Source organism: Achroia grisella, unplaced genomic scaffold (assembly GCF_030625045.1).
Source record: "Achroia grisella isolate CSIRO2021 unplaced genomic scaffold, CSIRO_AGI_Agris_v1 utg327, whole genome shotgun sequence".
NCBI classification, from domain to species: Eukaryota; Metazoa; Arthropoda; class Insecta; order Lepidoptera; family Pyralidae; genus Achroia; species Achroia grisella.
In genome coordinates, this window is record NW_026712799.1 from 3,172,708 (window position 1) to 3,191,930 (window position 19,223).

General features: G+C 32.2%; 1 protein-coding gene across 1 annotated transcript; it reads left to right on the forward strand.

Moving 5' to 3' along the window:
* The first annotated feature begins 255 nt into the window (after positions 1-255).
* LOC131843666 (proton-coupled folate transporter-like) lies at positions 256-18,736 on the forward strand. The gene is made up of 7 exons (XM_059192353.1): positions 256-1,398; positions 11,488-11,647; positions 12,647-12,748; positions 14,757-14,894; positions 15,647-15,730; positions 17,943-18,099; positions 18,570-18,736. The coding sequence occupies exons 1-7, from the start codon at positions 607-609 to the stop codon at positions 18,640-18,642; spliced, it is 1,506 nt and encodes a 501-aa protein (XP_059048336.1). The 5' UTR covers positions 256-606; the 3' UTR covers positions 18,643-18,736.
* Positions 18,737-19,223: the final 487 nt, after the last annotated feature.

Below are 19,223 nucleotides of genomic sequence, written 5' to 3' on the forward strand. Positions count from 1 at the left end.
TACCATGTTAAATTAAGTCTCTATTGAATAACCTGAATAAAGCCATGATAGGCAGAATTTTAAAATAATTAAAACAATTTTTGAATAATTATACATTTTGATACAGAAAACAGTTCCTATTCGTATATAAAGCGTACCTTGACCGTGCACTAATCGTAACGTGGTATGTACCCAGTGTTTCACGTAATAGCAGGCATTGCTCTAATGGAATAAACGCCTGCTTATTGCAAGGTTGTGACGCTCCGACCGCGCCAGTCCTGCGGGCTCCGCACTCCATCTAGCTCACACTACGCCCAGCCAATTGCGTTTAATGATACCACTCGAACGCGTATCCGTCCAATCAACTCTTAAGACAACAGGATCTTTCAGTCTGCTCTCTGGCTTGCGACACTATTGTCCTGCCAGTGTCCTGTTCACTAGAGTCGTGGGAATTGTGCAGTGTCGTAAACAATCCGGTGCGATGCTATCCAGTGATATTCACAGGAGAAAAACGTCTAGCCACACTAAATGACTTTACGATGGATACTCGGAGAACATTCAGCAAATAAGAATCATATTAAAGATGATTGATTGAACTTTAATAGTGCTCTAACGATTTAGGACAACATGAACGGTATCAGCACGTCGGTTGAGAAGCCAACGGATGGGGAGTTACGAGCAAAAGATGAGGCGAAACCTAAGAAATCGGGCGTTCTGCAGAAGTTGCTGCTGATCAAGTCAAATATAACCGTTGAACCGATTATTGCGTGTTATATAATGTCAAATGTGTTCTCGGGATTGGCAGTTCAGAATTTAAATTTGGAAAAAGCATGTCGAGTCAATTTGGGATATAGCGATGAAGTTTGTTCCGCTTTAAACAGGCGGCAGACAGAGAATTACACGACAGAAGAAGCCGAAGTCCAAAAGTTGACTGCGTCAGTACAAGCTTGGAAGAACATCGTCCAAACGGCATTTCCGTGTATACTGGTCTTATTTGTAGGCTCATGGAGTGATAAAACCGGGAAAAGAAAAGCGTGTATACTGCTACCGATCGTAGGGGAAGTGTTGTGTTGTACGAGCTTCATTCTAAACACATATTTCTTCTACGAATTGCCTCTGGAGGTCACGGCCCTCTCAGACCTATTTCCGTCGTTAACTGGAGGATGGATAACTGTATGCGTTGGTGTATTCAGTTATATAGGTGACGTAACAACAAAAGAAATGAGGACATTCAGAGTGGGAGTAGCCAATTTGTGTATGTCCCTTGGAATACCCATAGGAATGTCTTTGAGTGGTATATTACTGCAAAAAATTGGGTATTACGGTATATTTTTAATATCGAATTGCTTGTACTTCACCAGTTTAATATATGGATATATAAGATTGAAAGATCCAGTTATCTCCCAGGAGAGACAACGAGTAAGTTATATATTTAACATCTCTACTTATCATGACTTCTTTCTAATTACAGCAGTTCAGTCTTTAAATTTGTTATATATAGTAATTCCTACTTCTACATATTGGTCACCATTGTGCAAAATCATTAGTATGGGCAGCTTATAGCTCATCTGTTTCCACCCCCAACCACAATGCTTTGTGTTCTTTATTCAATGGGAGGTGTCATATTTCTTGTAAAACCTGTGTAGTTGTTCATATCTATAAGCAATAGTTACCACTTTTCATTAGATGAACTAGCAGCTTGATTGCCATTGTCACTATATTAAAAGAAAACGGAGTTTATACGTTTTAGGTAGGTATCACTCTTTGCTACGCGAATTAGATAAAGTCATGGAACCTTTGTGCCTTCTTGAGGTGCTATTTGTTAGTGATTTGTGTAAGCATTATTTAATTCTTCTATGATAGAAATAAACATGGTAGTAATATTTTATAGTGAAATACGATGGTAAAATACGACACGGAGCAAGTGGGTAAAGGATTAATAGACATCAGTGATTTCTTTGTTACCATTATACTCTGTCCACTCTCTGTCTGACCTCCATTCTGTCCTTCCTGGAAACTATTGGGGTTTATTGCTGGTAAAGCCATTGTGCGCTAAGTAAGCCGATTTCAGTTTTCTTTGGTGTCCTACATTACCATTCAGCAGCTACATAAGAAATCTTAGTAAATAATTCAGATCCGAATTTAGATATTTCTTACTAATTTAATCTCAGAATAACAATCATTATAATTTACGGCTTTGCACGGATTCTTCAATCAATTTTTATAGAACTTCGGTAAATTATGCATTTACACATTCCTTAGGATTTTTTCTATTGCGAAATGAAAACCGCATAAAGATCCGTCGAGCAGCTTTTGAGATAATAGCGAATACAGAGACGCGGCGCGGACTTTGTTTTATAATATGTATAGTTATATTAAAGGATATATTAACATATCCAGTACTAGTACTGTTCTATAGCTAAGTGATAAATTACAGCAGCCAGCAGGCAAATTTGAAGGGGGACATCGTATTGCAATCAGTGGTTTACTCGAGGCTCGAATAGGTGCGATTTATTCCGGTGATCACTCACAGGATTTTATACCTTCAATATTGGTTTACTGATGTCTAACTAACGTTCTCTCTCTATAAACATATAATCTTACTATATTACGAACGCGGAAGTTTGTGAGTGGATGAATGGATTTGATTATCTTTCACGCAAAAATGATTGAATTTAATGAAACTTTACAATAATATAGCTCATACATCAGAATTACATATAGGCTCTAAATTTCACGCGTGTGAAACCGCAGGTCAGCTAATAAGTAATAATAATAATAACGCAGGTCAATTTACACAGCGCCATCTAGTCCCATGCTAATCAGAATTTATATCAGAATATATATAAATACTTATATACATTTTTTTGTATATACATAGGAAATATCCAGACTAATACAAACAATTATACTTATGACACCAAATGTTTTAACTACTGTACGTGGATCGAACCCGCGACCATCAGACGTAAGGCGATGTGCTAAACCGCTAAACCACTGAAGCCATTAGTACAGACGTACCTACATATAGGTGTATTTGTTACGGGCGGATTCTCAGATTTCATTCGCGTGGATATTTACAAATTTAGTTATAGTGATGACTATTATATTGAATGTTTGTGCAAAATTTCGTTTCAGCTAAATGTTGATTAGTTGCTGTTTTAACGTAACGTTTAAATATAAGGTTGTTTTAACTTGTTCATTCAACATAACATGTATATACATTTATTCGTGTGATATCTACCTGTTGATTGATGGGTATACAATTATCTGATTTCATTATCGTCACAAATATTAAGTGTATACATATTAAACTTCATGACACTTAAACATTTTGTGACCAACTACCCCCACATTCATATTTATCATATTAGTAAGGGATTATGTAGATTACTATGATTACTCTATATGCAAATTTTAAACAGACCATTTTCATACAAATCGTTTATACATAATTATGAAATGAATAATAGAAAATGTTACAATTTAATTATATAGTTACACGAATCTATGTACTATGACTATAAAAGTATTCAAAAATGCTTAAATTAAGTTTATATGAATAACGGATTTATTATTCTATTCTCTAGTACCCAGAACACAAGCTCTGCTTAGCTTGGGACTAGGCGTGTGTGAATTGTCCTGAGATATGAAAAATATATATATATGTATATATATATATATATATGTATTATTTATATGTATATATTGCATACTAAGATACAAATAAAATTCTTATCTATCTTTTTTATACTACATAGGTGGCAAAAAATAATACGACTCATCCGATGGTAAACGGTTACCGAAGCCTATGGACACCAAAACACCAGGAGTGTCACGTGCGCGTTGCCGAGCCCTGAAGAAACTTAATAAACCCTTCTTGAAAACCCATGCTGTAGTCTCTCGAGAAAACTTCTATCTATGTACATATATTTTTTTTGACAATAATAATAATAGTTATACTTTTTATGAACGAATAACGGAATAGGCTAATGATTCCTAATAGTTAAGAATTTTCTTTGTATCATAGCACGCATATATTTGTTCAATTACAATCACTATAGATTATGGAATATTTAGAAGAATACGATTGAATATGGAAAAACCTGTATGTTATGCCATAGAGAAAATCGATAACTTCCTATTCACGGAAGGTAGACTGTAGACTGTAAACAGTCGCTTATGTGTGTAGCTTAGTCTTACTTTAGCCGCCAAGCAGCTTGCTTTATAATCTGTATCGGTTATAGAGTGTGAGAGGCAGTAAAATTACAAGATAACAGGAATCATATATTAATTCTCTATATTTGATAATACATGAGTAGTATCACATAATGAAGTGATGTGCGTATTGCTGTTCATATGCGACGGAAGATCTGTTATAGCTCGGCCGTCGGCTTATAGAACAATGTAAGATTATTAATTTGTTACTTTGAGTAGTATATTTTACTTCATATTGGGGACTTTAGGCACTAGCAATCACTACAATATTTATTGCTGTCTTTCCACGATACATTCCTTTATGAGGGATCTGAAGTGCGCGCGATTTAGCGCGGGAAAGTTAACGCGCACAAAAGTGTGTAATCGCCTTTTACAATTTATGTGATCATTCTTTCGCGCGCGATAGTGCATATGTTTCAAGTCATTTCATTTTGTAATATTAATTCATTATTATGAAAAGGAGCTAAAACACTCACGATTGAAGAACGCGGGAATGTGCGAGCTGGCGGCGCTAGGGGTCTTTCTCAATCTCCTTGTCTACATTTAAATACACCTTCTTTCCTTCGTGAAACCCGATTCCAGCGTATTAGTGTGGACGTGTAAAGGTTTATTGTCCTTGTTAAACCTTTGAATACATTTTATAAATGTTACTTTTCAATTTATTGTAGGGTATAGAAAATAAACAGTCAAATCAATGATGACGCCCTAAAAACGGCTAAGGTGATTTCTATTGTGTACAAATTACTACGTGTGTGTTATAATAATAGAATTTGAGAGTTTGACTAAGAATAGAACATAGTAATTGATCAAGGTGAATACATCCTCTTTGTTGATTAGTAGGCAGGTCAACACTTCTGGAAACATCTATGAATTTTGTGATCAAAGGCCCTTTGTGTACATCCGATTACGCAAACTAGAACTTTATGCTTGGGCAGAGACGGAGCTGCACATTACCATTGCATTATAGCCTTAAAACTAATTATTGGAGATCATCGCAGTATTTCTTCTTCTACTGATTCTTATCAATTGTTATGATGGTAGAGGAGAACAAATAATGAGATCATCTTGCTCACATTTCATATTTCCGGTCTTCTATTGTTCTTTTCCTCTTTATTTATCTATATTTATATACAACAGACAACTACAATAACTATATTTGTTTAATAACAATTCCGAAATCCCTTGACGTAAGGGTGATAAAAGATATTCCTAAGCGTCTCAGAAAAAATATTTGAAAAAAAATATCATATGCATATTTTTGAGTAGCACTCTAAGTTGTCGGATATTTTAAACGCGTCGGTGTTAGCTTGGATATGATTTAAGAATTGACTTATAATATTACTAGCTACTCTCCCTGGCTTAGCACGAGTGTACATGTATTATATATATAAACGTGCCTCTTGAATCACTCTCGGATTTTGAAGCGGTTTTTTTTAATAGATATTAAAAAAAACCGTTGCAAAATCCGTTGCGTAGTTTTAAAGATTTAAGCGTACATAGGGACGGACAGACAGCAACAGCAACTTATACTACGTAATGATGACTTATAAATTAATTGGTTATCCGTGAAAAAAAGAATTAAAAAAAAAGTAACTAGACAACGAAATAAATCAAATTGAAGATGTTTTTTTTTGATAAAAATAACATTTTAATATTGAAACAAATTAGTCTATTTAATATTAAAATTCTAATTACTAAATAGAATTGTAATTAATTAACAAAAGTCCTTTCAAAACCAGCACTTTTAAATAAACTCATAGTATTTTTAAATAAATTTTCTCATAAAATATTCAACTCTCACTGTGGGTATTTGTAAAATCGTAATTAAATTTTTGGACCTTTCTAATTGAGTTACCAGTTTTCCAACTACTGTAATAATTTATTTATGTCGACGCGATCGTAGTTCACGTATGCTTAGCATTAATGTTACCATAAACAGATTAACTAGATCGACAATTAAGTTCTAGGTAGAGTCAAATTCTCTAATTAGAGGGAGTTTCTTTTCTGTCTCTGGTACATACAGAGTTAGTTTTAAAGGAGATATACCAAAATCTACGTAGAATACTCTTGAATACTCTATATACTCTAGAATATTCTCTGTCTCTTGTATACTCTAGAATACTCTTTTTCTTCACCAAGAAACAAAGTTGTCCACTTTGAAATTTTCATTGTAAATTTATCACGTGTGATGGCTAACGGCCCACCATATGGTAAACAGTAACCATCGTCGATATACAGCATTACGAACATTATTATGTGACACCCGTAATACCACTCCAGAGATATCATGCCTCTTTTCCCGTATATTTACTGCCTTACTTTTATCGTGTGTTAAAGTCTTCAAAAGACATACGATCAAAAGACATCAGAGGGTGACGAGGGGGGATTTTGGGAGTCTTACACATTAAAAACCAAACCTACGAGTGCCGTGGTCCCGTTAGCATTCCACCGCGACTACGATGGCGTTGGATCACCCAATAGATGGTGTAGAGCAGGTACTATCTGGTTGTAGTAATTTTACTGCCTAATTTCACTATACAAACGAAACACAATTTTAATAGCTGTGTATTATTGTAAACATGTACGACATTTATTTGAAAAGAATACGAGCTGAGTTTCTTTTCAGTTCGTTTCATCTCGATATCATTCCAAACTGACGGTAGATTTGACATATCATAAGCGTCTGCAATAGATCTACATGAATAAAGATGTTTTGAATTTGAATTTGAACATTATTAGCGATCCTGATTAGCCATATATTATTATAGTTACAATTAAAAATAAAATTATTAAATTTAAATTTGGAACGTCACGCATGGAACATCGATATTATTTTATTTAACATTATATACATTTTGAATTTTTTCTCGAACATTCCGTGGCGTCCCTATTAAATTCAGTGTACAATACATTCTAAACATTTTTTATTTCAATAATACAACCAATTGAACATTGCACTATTCCTCCAGTAAACACACAGTTTACAAAGCAACTGAAGTACATAGATGAGACGCAGAAGCAGACAATTATTGTCTACATCTGGTAACCCTGTAGTTTATATGAACGTTTTAAAAGATTATTTCTATTTTCAAGTTAATTTCTCTGGCAAAGTTGTCCAATTTTATGAGTCTTCTGCGTTGGCTAATCTTGTACATTGAAATTATATTTTTATTAATGTGGATTTTAGGTTATAATTTCTTACATATGAAACAATCCATTTTTGTTAATACACGTATATCTGTTCAATATTACTATTACTATACTGGTCCGAGGTCTTGGTAGTATATATAGTTTTGATTGCGAGTTTTCCTTTTCAAACACTGTTATAATCTGCTGTGTTCTGCCACTAGGCTTTCATAATATTGGGTTGAAATATAATGATGATATCTCAGAACTGTACAAAATACCGCTATAATTCAAATATTTGTAATAAGACTATTAAGTTAAATTTCAGAGTGGAATTTTTAAACTTTGTAATTTTTTAATTCATGTAGAATACATATATAGTACAGGTACTACCTATGCAATATATGTATTCTACATGAATTAATAAGTTGTACTACCTGTGTTATACATGTATTCTTCTCCAATAGGGCAATATAATATGCATTAATGGATAGAAAATTAACTTGCATAAGTGGCAATTTTTTTTATGCCAATAAATTGCGAGGTTCAGTTTGTATTCTCAATAAAGGCAAATTGATTATCGAGTTTAACTCAATTTAGTTTTATGTAGATTATGTATTTAGATTACGATAATGATTTATTAAAAACGATAGTTTCAACTCATTCCATTACGAATCGAATTTATTTTCAATAGTTGAATTTCTTAGGAATATAATTTTTTAAATTACACGTTGAGAGATTTCTTTTTTAAATTACCGATAAAATGAAAAATATAACTATAATGGAACATATTTTGCTATCTTTGGAATTTAACTTTTATTGTTATACATTTCAATATGAATTTCATACAATCAGTTTTCGATAAATTTATACATGCCAAAAGATATTTTTAATGTACCTTTTAATAAATTCAATTTTTTATTAAAAAATTTTGAGTATAAATTCTATTACACTAGCCGATTACTTAGGTGACGGCTGAGTATATCGTTAGTTGTTCAGTCATGGGATTTTATATATGATATGTATGTATATGTAACATATTTATTATCTAAACTGTATGTTAAGACTGATTAAAAAGATAACATAAAGAATATACCAGCTACTGAATTTCACCATAGTACCATTCACTATGAACTAAAATACTATCCTGTTCATCTACATGAATGCCGTTCCTCCATCGTGCAGTTTTCTAGAAAATTTTTCCACACACAACCCTATTGTAGAATCACCTCCCAGCAATCATATTTCCGAACCGATATGATATTGAAACCTTCAAGAATAGAGTTTATTTCTTCTTAAAAGGCCGGCAACGCAATTGCCCTGATCTGCTCATGGGTGACGGTAATCACTTACCATCAGGTGAACCGCAAGCTCGTTTGTCCACTGTACTATAAGCCTTCTTAAGTTGAAGTTGTTGGACTGGACGATAGGGATAATGGTAAAATAATCTTGATGTTCTTGGCACAAGTGTTTTATATGAATTAATAATTCTGACATGCACTTTAATACTATTTACTTCAATATTATTTTACTTAATATTTGAATGTATTCTATACAGATAGCATAAATGACGATTTACGCCGAATTTCGCTAAATCATGGCGATTTTTGGGGATTCCAAATTGACCTAGATAACGCAAACGGGAAATGCAATTTGCGAGCAGCTCGCTTGCATCCGACGTAATAAATATTGTATAAGTATAGCAATAATAATTCACTCGCAATTAGTGTAATAGAAAATAAAATAACCATTCCATTTTACAAAATACCTACTAACGTAGCTTGTTTATTTGCAAGTCCGTCATTTAATCTTTTTGTGTACTTAATATTTCAACTCTAATAAATTAGTATTAGTTGGTAGTTTGTATTCACACATTTTAAATTAAAAATGTAAAGTTATATCAATTATTTACAAGTGCAACACGTAAGTTTATTTTTCGTTCTGTTGTGTTGAGATAGTTTTCCGAATGAGCGGTAGATTAAAAGAAATAAGAATATTAGTACTATTAAAAAGTGCTTAAACTTAAGTATTTGAATACAATTTTCTATTTTATTCTTGTCATCAAAGGAGAAATGTGCATAGTGTTGTTTTAATAAATGAAATTTCTTTGATGTCATATTTTAAATATGTTATACTTAAACTATGTCAACAAAGAAATGTGGGACAACTCTTCAATATAACCTGTCCTACGCAGTATGATCAAAATAGACCATTTTATAAGGCAATTGCCTTCTAGAACTAAAGTGCAGACCTCGCTTAGTATTCAGCTCGCTACGCTGCGCTATTAACATGTCTGTCTTAGTTGAATTAGTATCAGGACGTATCTGCAGTAATATCCTGTCATTGGTAACGCGTTTATGTCAATCTACTCCTAACTACATTCAATTTAGCCCTTGGCCCTAATACCATTTAGACGTTGATCTGACAGATGTGTGAACACGTTTTGTCCGTTCTCTACATATATAAACTATAAGTGTGCGAAATTTCATACACCTCTATAAGCGCAATTTTTGTAAAAGAGGTACAAAATTTTTGTTTGTCACATTAATTATTAACGCGGAAGTTTGTGAGCGTGGATGGATGGATGGATGTTTGTTACTCTTTCATACAAAAACTATTGAGTAGATTTTAATTAAACTTTACAATAATATAGCTTATATATTAGTATAACATATAGACTATAAATTTCACGCGGTGTCATCATGTCAAATTTATTTATATCAGAATATCATATATTTACATAGTATAAAATGAAGTCACTTTCACTGTATGTTTGCTTAGATCTTTTAAACATCGCAATGAATTTTAATGCAGTTTTAAGCAACAGATGGAGTGATTAAGGCGGAAGGTTTATATGTATAATACAAGGCCAAGCCTTAATACAATCCAGACGTTGATCTGACAGATTTGTGAACACGTCTTGTCTGGACTGCGAATTTGCATTGCGGGAATTTCCTACGGTTTTTTTATGATGCGACTTTCGTCGTGTCGTCTTAGGTCGTGGGTGCAAATCTGACACTAAAACTTTTGAAATATTTCTAAACATTGCATTTTAATTTATATTTCAAAAATTATACTGCAATTTACATTAATACATGTCCATTATGTACATTTTAACTAGTTATTCATTCTGTTATATTTAATTAGTTCTATTTTTTCGTAAGCCTCAGTGGCCTAGTCTTATCTCCAATGGTCGTGGGTTTAATTCCTCGTACGGTACAAACATTTGTATTCAGGATTATGATTGTTTGTATTGGTCTGGGTATTTTCTACGTATGTATTACGTACGTATGTACGTATTAGGCATGCATTTATAGACAAAAATGTGTTTAAGTAAATGTAACACTTGTCTAGTAGCCATAACACAAGTTTTTCTTAGCTGAGGACTAGATGGCGTTCTGTAAATTGTCCTGGGTTAATATAACTAGTGGTCGCCATTGGTCTATATTCGACCATATTTAATTTAACATTCTGGAAGACTATAGACAAATAATATTAATCTATTCTCAAACTGACTACATATTTTAACAAAAAATAAAATACTGTATTTATGTGAGTATGTGTAAAATATTTGTGCGTAATGTTTTTTTTTCTTAATATAATTAAAAAAAAAATTGCATTCTTCACTCCTTTGTGCGAAATTTCATACTAATTCGTCATTTCGTAAAAAGGGTTAGAAAGTTTTTGCTTTTCGTATTAATCTTACTAATATAATAATGACAAGGTATGTTTGTTGTGTAAAAACTACTGATCCAATCATCATGAAATTTTGTGTTCTTGAAGGTATTTGAATGAACATAGGATTTTTATTAAATAATAAACAAATATTTAGTTATAAAAAAACATTCAATGCGAGTGAAGCTGCGGGTAAAAGCTACTATTATCATAAACGCGGAAGTCTCTAAGTGTGGATGGATGGATGGATTTTTGTTACTCTTTCACGCAAAAACTACTGCATAAATTATAATGCAGCTTTAATAGCATACATAGAGTGATTAGGGCAGGAAAGTTTATATGTATAATACATGTACACTCGTGCGAAGCCGGGGCTTCGCACGAGTGTACATTTAGCTAGGTTGTCATAATTTAATCTGTGATTATTAATAGTAATTCAACGAACGTTTTTTTCTTGGGTACAACTAGTATTTATTATATTGTTTTTAGGAACTACCAGTTGGATGTCGCGGGTGGGTGTGTTCCTTCTTCGACGCACGTCACGTCCGCGAGACGTTGACGGTTGCGTTCAGGAGCGGCCCCCGACGCAGGCGGCTACGGGTGTCCTTACTTATAGTGGTTGTGTGCGTCATATTCGGACCTTTACACGGTAAGTCTATATTCTTTTTATATAATTGAATTTGCAAAAAGCTGACGATTTACCTGTGAGAATGAGGTAAACGCAGGCTATACATATGAGCAGCACTAGAGCCGTCCCTACAGTATAAATGTTAAGTGAGAGGCACTTTTAGGTTTACCAGTATGTGTTGATTTCATATTGAAAGTGTAAAACGCTATGTTCTTATGGCAGCTGTGGTTTGTATTACAACTTCTTAGTCTCATTGGTTTTAACATTGAATGGCGTCTCTCGTTTTTTTGTTATAGTTAGTTAGATACTAAAATGTAGTATTTTTTTTAATAAATTAAATTTAAGTTAAAAATATAAATATATTGTGTGCCCGCTGGATGCGATTACCGTAATTTTCTGAATTAATATGTTTATTATTATTATTTATATATTCTTGAAATTCTTCGGTATTATAAATTAGACTTACGGTTCGTATTGACCAAGTAATTATTATTATTAATTATTATTTCATATGTATGTTAGTCTATTAAGGTATTTACTAATGGACTACAGACAAAAGAAACTAATGTAAGTAAATCTATCAGTTGTATAGTACCCATAACATAAGCTCAGGTTAGCTTGAGACCAGATGACGCTGAGGAAATTGTTAAAAGTTATTATTATTATTACTTTTAACTGTTGAATTCACTACTAAAATCATGTTAATTTGTTAATAAGTTCTGTTTTTCTAGTATTTATCAATTGTTTTATTTAATACAAGCTGATTAGCGCAACTTCAAATTAGTCACAATTTCTTCGTTTTTTTCTTTTTACGTATTTCCGTACTATTTACCAAAAAATGGTACAAAATCTGAGAAAATATGACTTTCTGCTTCTATTGGTCGCTGCGTGATGTTATATTAAACATCTAAATACATAAACTTTACCTTAATAATAAAAACACAATACTTTTTTTTAATCAATAACTAATTACATCTTTATAATATTAGTAAATAATAGATGTTATTTTGATCTGTACAGGTGAGATGAACGTGTTGTACCTGTTCATGAGGTACAGATTCAACTGGGACGAGGTGCAGTTCAGTATGTTTTGTACCTACAGCATTATCACTAATCTAGTAGGTATGTCTATAATTATATATATAAATATTACTATTTAATAATTTGCAAATTATTTATATCTGTGATTTTAATAATAGGTAATATAAGTTTATGCACACTGATACCTTAAATTCGTAAACGTTAATACGTTTTATATATTTATAGTAATATTATATATTTATAGTAATATTATATGTTTATACACAATAATTATTATATTTATAAAAACTAACAGGTTCTATAGATTCTATAAGTCTATTTTCGTTACTTTCTTTCAACAAACCAGTCAAAATTATAAAAGTTATTTTTCCGTCGTTAAAAATAACACGAAAGAATAGACAAGTTAATACAATAAAATTCACTGAACAAAGAGGTCTACTTATTTTGTTATATGATAAAATTAGACTTATGGCGTTCTAGTAAACAAGAAAGCGGGCCTATATCCGACAAGAATCTGTTGTAGTATTTTATCTCAAGATATTATGTGCTACAAAAGAAAACTGTTAAACAGTTGAATTTTAGTCACATCAATGATTAAGTTACTTCTATTATTACTTGTTGTCATAATTTCCTATAACTTGACATTTTCTTAATTTACCGTAAAATTTTCAAATTGTGCTAAGTTATTATGAAAGATTTATAGCAGCCGACCGGCTAGGAGTTGCAAATTTATGTTAACGCCGAAGTTCAGGCCTATATTGATTTTATTACTGCTCTAATTTACAATAATGGTGCTGTGACGGCCTTTATTAAAGGGCACCAGCCAGTAGTGATTACTAAATCAAAATTATTGGAAAATCTTTATATTAATTAAATATATTATAAATACTTAATGTTAATTAAATATATTATAATTAAAAAAAAAAAATATGGGAAAAGTTCTGTTAGTAAAAATTTTGAAAAATTGGTATTCAGTAAATTGTTTATACTAAACTAACTTACCCCGCAAACGTTGTTTTGCTATTTAAATAATATCGCTATTACAAAATAGGGGTTGATGGTAGAAAGATGAAAAATTAGGGTTGTGTATATTTTTAATACGACACATTAAAAAATTAAAATATTTATTTTATACATAAATCAAATAAAAATTTATTGACGGGTTACCCTTATCATTAAGAGGTATGAAAAATAAATGTTAGCCGAAAGTCAAACCTACCGGATATGCACACAAAGTTTTATAAAAATTGGTAGGTAAAGCCCTTAACTGCCGGTAATAGCCGATAACAAACACTAGGACACGAGAGTTTTGTATATTAGATGTTAATACAATATAACAATTGTTAAAAATACACACAATTATGTAAGTGATTGGAAAATATTTGTATTGACTAAAAAGTATTAATACTTACTTTGAATTCGTAAAATTTTAAATTAATGCACAAAATATGGTATTTAGTTTAGGATTAACTTGTTACTCAACTCTATCACGAAAACAATCATTACCTTATATAAGGTTTGTCACGATTTGATTATGGAAAATTTTTAAATCGCATAGCCATAATATATTAATAGTGGCGTCTAGAGTAATGGTATTCTTCTTAGCACTATAGATAAGTCACGTAAGAACATTAAAACATCTTCAGGTTGAATACAGTACAAGCTTCACTCCAAGCTTGTAATAGATATTCTGAAATTGAGTCTTTATATATCTGGAAAACAATATCTTTGTAAAAATTGAAATCTGAAGTCCAGCCCAGTCATTTTATAGAATAGAGTAGAAAATCATTTATTCAAATAAACTTATATTGAAGCACTTTTGAATAGTCATCACTTTTTTTTAATCTACCGCTCATTTGGAAAGCTGTCTCATCACAAGAAGAACGAGCAAGCAACTTGCAAAAGAGCAACTCTTTTAAATAATTTTATATCATATACAGGCTTACTCAAAACTCAAATCTCGTGCAAAGAATCATCAGAATACTTATAATTATCACGTAAAGTACGCAACAATAACTGGTCGATTTTAAATTGTTCAAGATCTATTGTTTTGTTTGACGATTAAATAACTATTATTATTGCTTACCAGGTACTCTATTCTCCATCAGTATCTTCAGTGACTTCATGAAGTTAGACGATACAGTTGTGGGCATCATATCCTGTACCAGCAAGATCCTCGCTTCATTCATATTCGCGTTCGCAACCACCACATTGGAAATTTATATAGGTACTCATAGATTTTTCATAAATATATAATTTATAAATAACCCTGGACAATTAATCTAGTCCCACGGTAAGCGTGCATTATTAGCTTGTGTTATTGGTTCGAGACCACTGATATAATTTTCTTTTGTAAATATATACATAACTAGCTTTTGCCCGCGGCTTCGCTCGCGTTAATTTATTCCCTTAGAGGTGGAATTTATCCAAATCCTTGCTTAGGGGATGCCTACGTCATAGTAGCTTTATGCATGTCTCAGTCCGATCTGTTTAAAATTGACAAAGTTTCATACAAATTTCATCCCCTATTTTATCCCTTTGGGGGTAGAATTAATCAAAATTCTTTCTTAGCGGATGCCTACGTCATAACATGTACCTGCATGCCAAATTTCAGCCCGATCCGTCCAGTGGCTTCGGCTGCGCTTTGTTAGATCACTATGTCAGTCAGTCACCTTTGAGTTATATATATTTAGATAGAGATGCATACCAGACTGATAATACAAACAATCATAATCATGAATACAAATATTTGTACATGCGAGGAATCGAACCCGCAATCATCGATAGTAAAACGGTGTGCTACACCACTAGATCACTCTAGCCGTGGGAAATTTTATTTGTAGATTAGGTAAAATTTATGAAATAAACGTTATTGTAGTAGAAAATGTCATTGTACAGATATTATCGATCGTCAAGAACTTCAGTAGGCGTTGAAAGCAGTTTGAATCGACCGTGTATAATTATTTTTATTTGTTTTAGCTCCTCTTGTGGAGATTTTTAATGGCACCTCGTTCATAGCGATGAGGTCTATCGCTTCAAAACTGGTGACTAGTGAAGAATTGGGTAAGACATAATTTTTGGTATAGTATAAGAATTTTGTAAAAAAAAGTCTTAGTATGGGCATATAATGCTTAGGTTTGTAGAGATTTTTTAAAGAAAGTGTTATATATAATTGTAGACAATTAGAAGAGCCAAGGAAGGATGAAAAAAAGATGGACTCTGTGAAAAGTGATATGGAAACTGAGATGAATGGAAGAGAAAAACATTACAGCGTCCATACTAGGGATAAAGAAAAGCAGATGATAAATAAAATTTTGTTGAGATATTTGATATATTATCTGCTATTACTCAGTCACGCCTTAAAGAAAAATAGATTATAATTTATAATTGAATGGTTAATGGTTGGTTAATACTCTATGGTTCTGTTGGTGAGGCTTACTATATTGTAATAATGTTAGATATAAATATGTGGAGGTAGAGTTTTATAAAATGGTAACATTTTATATTAAATGCATGTATTTCACACTACATGTTATTACATATTCTCAAGTATTATATAAATCTACCATTCTCAGTTCAATAGTAGATTTTTACAATAATTCAGTAGAATAGAACCCTCGGTCTCAACTTTTGAAATACATACTAAACCATTGTGGCAGTTACGAGCATTATTTGTGCCTCGGCGACAGAATTTCATTCATGAGCGCTATTAATTTTCCTCGTGAAATTAAATTTTCCCCTAAATTAATATTATCTATTTTGATTGGCTTGTCATTCTCGAAAACTTCCTTCCTGAAACAAGTACTTTCGTGGAATCGCAATCGAAAACTCGTGTAAACTTACATACCCATCATGCTTATATACATATATCTATATATATGTATATAATTTATATGTACATATACATCTATATTAAGATCTTCTCATTAAGATTAAAAACAACATAGATATGAAAATGTTATGCCGAGAGTTTTGTTTGTTTATCTATTTACAATGTTATTATTTCATATTGCATATTGATTAATAGTACTTATCTCATTAGTAAAGATATTAAAAATACTTTATTGCCTGTATGCTGTTACGTCGACGTGTGTGTATGTGTGTTAATTGATTTATAAAACCGTTTTCTATAGGGTAGGCAGAGATAATCCACTGGCATTATTTTTTATCTCTTCGTTTATTACTAATAATTCTGATAATATATATGTATAAACCTTTGAATCTAATCATAAATAACATTATTTACCAGTTCTAGGCGGCGAGATAAGAATGCGCTAATAATTTCTATTTTTTTTTTCGGACAACTCTAATGCTGTTGGCCGCAGCTGGCCTTTACAGCTTCACCGGACGAGTTACTTCTATAATGAAGATAGACCTGTACCTATCTGTGGAATAATAAAGATTTGTTATGATGATGAGGAAATAAATCGTATTGAGTTAGTCTTTGTAGAATGTCGTCTGCGTACGCCTTTATCTGACCTATTTGAATTGCTATTAGTGTGAGATAAGGCAGGGAAATTACGGGGTACGAAGGCATGACACCTTAGTCCTCCAGAATGGCAATGCATAAGTGGTACGGATATTAATTACATCATGGCGTGATATCTTTGCCGCTGTTCATATATATAGGCATAGGAGCTGTCAGCTTGTTTGCCATTCCAGGCATTCCAGGCGTTCGTACTATGAGCTCAATCGATAGTCAGCGCTGGAAACTATGTTTTAAGCATTATGTTGCGTTATGGTACATTGGCTGTGTTTTGTAATGTGTGTAAATTATCAGTTTTTTTATGGCATTATTGTTGTGTACGAAGTATAAATTGTACCTATTCTATTTTATTTTATGATGTCGAATCGTGATTATTCAATATTATACGATATATCATGTACACACAGAGTGCTATTTGCGGTTTTGTGAAAACATTGTCAAATGGTTGAGAGTGTCAATTGTATATATATTTGTTTTGTCAATAATTACATAGTTTTATAAATATATGGGTTTTTCTATAAGGAAACTTGGTACATATACTAAAGCACAAAATATTTCAACTGACTTAAAAAATGAATACACTTGTCTTCATTTTTGAAGTCAGTTGAAATATTTAATAAATATCTCCGGAAAACTTATACCTTAAATTATAAATATCAATAATTAGGTATGGTGTGAGCATTTTTTCAAATACACTCCTTACATTAATAATATTGCTACTATAAATGTGCGTACAACAATCTCTTAACGAATTAATTTTTTTTTTATAAAATCATCTCTCTTTTGCAGGTAAAGTAAACTCCCTATTCGGCTTAGCTGAGGCGATGATGCCATTAGTGTATGGGCCGTTATACTCAAGAGTATACATGGCAACACTGAATATACTGCCAGGCGCAGTGTTTTTGTTAGGTGCGGCCATGACGGTACCAGCCGTTGCAATATTTGGGTAAGTATTTATTTATAGGTCAATTATTAATATTTTTTTATTACACAAATGTAATTATAGAAAAAGAGAGAGACGTGGCCTAGTGGTTTACTGTATTACGCCTAAAAGTTCTAGACTGGCCGACACAAAAAACATGTGTTTGTCAATTTATATTTAGTACTAATTCATCAGTGTTGCAAACACCGTTATCAAACCAAAAAATAATCAGAGAGACGGCGGCAGGCTCCGGCTCTGATATGTTGAATACAAAAGATACCCAATGAAATGTGATACCTAAGTCATATGCGTTCACCATGACTTCGATACTTAACAATGTCTTTGCCTACCCCATCTAGAATAAAAGTCGCTTCTGTATGTTTTATTTTTCTTTATTATATGAATGAGTAAACAATTTGATTTTAACATTCCACAGTTCGAGTCTTGATTTAATGCATTCCAAAAATGAGTACTAAGTTATTTCCTTGTTATAGGTGGATGTATTTCGAGCAGAGAGAAGACAACAAACAGACAGACGAAACTGAGAATACCAACAAAGAAGTGTAACTCTGTCTATATATAATAATAATAGGTACCTATGAACATTCAATTGTAATGGAAAGTGTCAGTGAACGATGCGTTGTACGTGTGAAATGTCTAATAAAAGTTGTCTAATGTATGTATTTTGAATTTGCAATCGTAAAATGATCATCATTCGTCTATAAACATTCACATGTCGTTCAATGCGATGATCTGACATCATTGGCTTAAGATGTTTGACTTTAATAGCGTTTGTTTTTCTGAGTGTTTGTATACGCATTAAACAATGATATGCCAACGTAAAGACCTGTTCACACGACAGTAGTTTATAGTAACGATTTATATAGGCTATTTATTGAGCTACTATATCCGTACGTATAGGATACCTGTGTAGATCGTTTGAATAAATAGACAGGTACATGTTATTGGAGACAGGTACATATTAAAAGAGTAGATTTTTTTTATAGGTAGTGTAATTAATTAGCATTTTAAAAGATCATACTCTCATATATAACATTATTTGAGTTGAAATTTGCACATTTCAATTTTGATTTAAATACAAATGTAATAATTATGTTACATTTGATAATTAGCTCTCACTTTGATTT

Coding starts and splice junctions, on each gene's coding strand:
- LOC131843666 (XM_059192353.1), top strand. CDS start 607: ATGAACGGTATCAGCACGTCGGTTGAGAAGCCAACGGATGGGGAGTTA. Junction 11,648..12,646: donor CATATTCGGACCTTTACACG/GTAAGTCTATAT, acceptor TGATCTGTACAG/GTGAGATGAACGTGTTGTAC. Junction 18,100..18,569: donor CCAGCCGTTGCAATATTTGG/GTAAGTATTTAT, acceptor TCCTTGTTATAG/GTGGATGTATTTCGAGCAGA.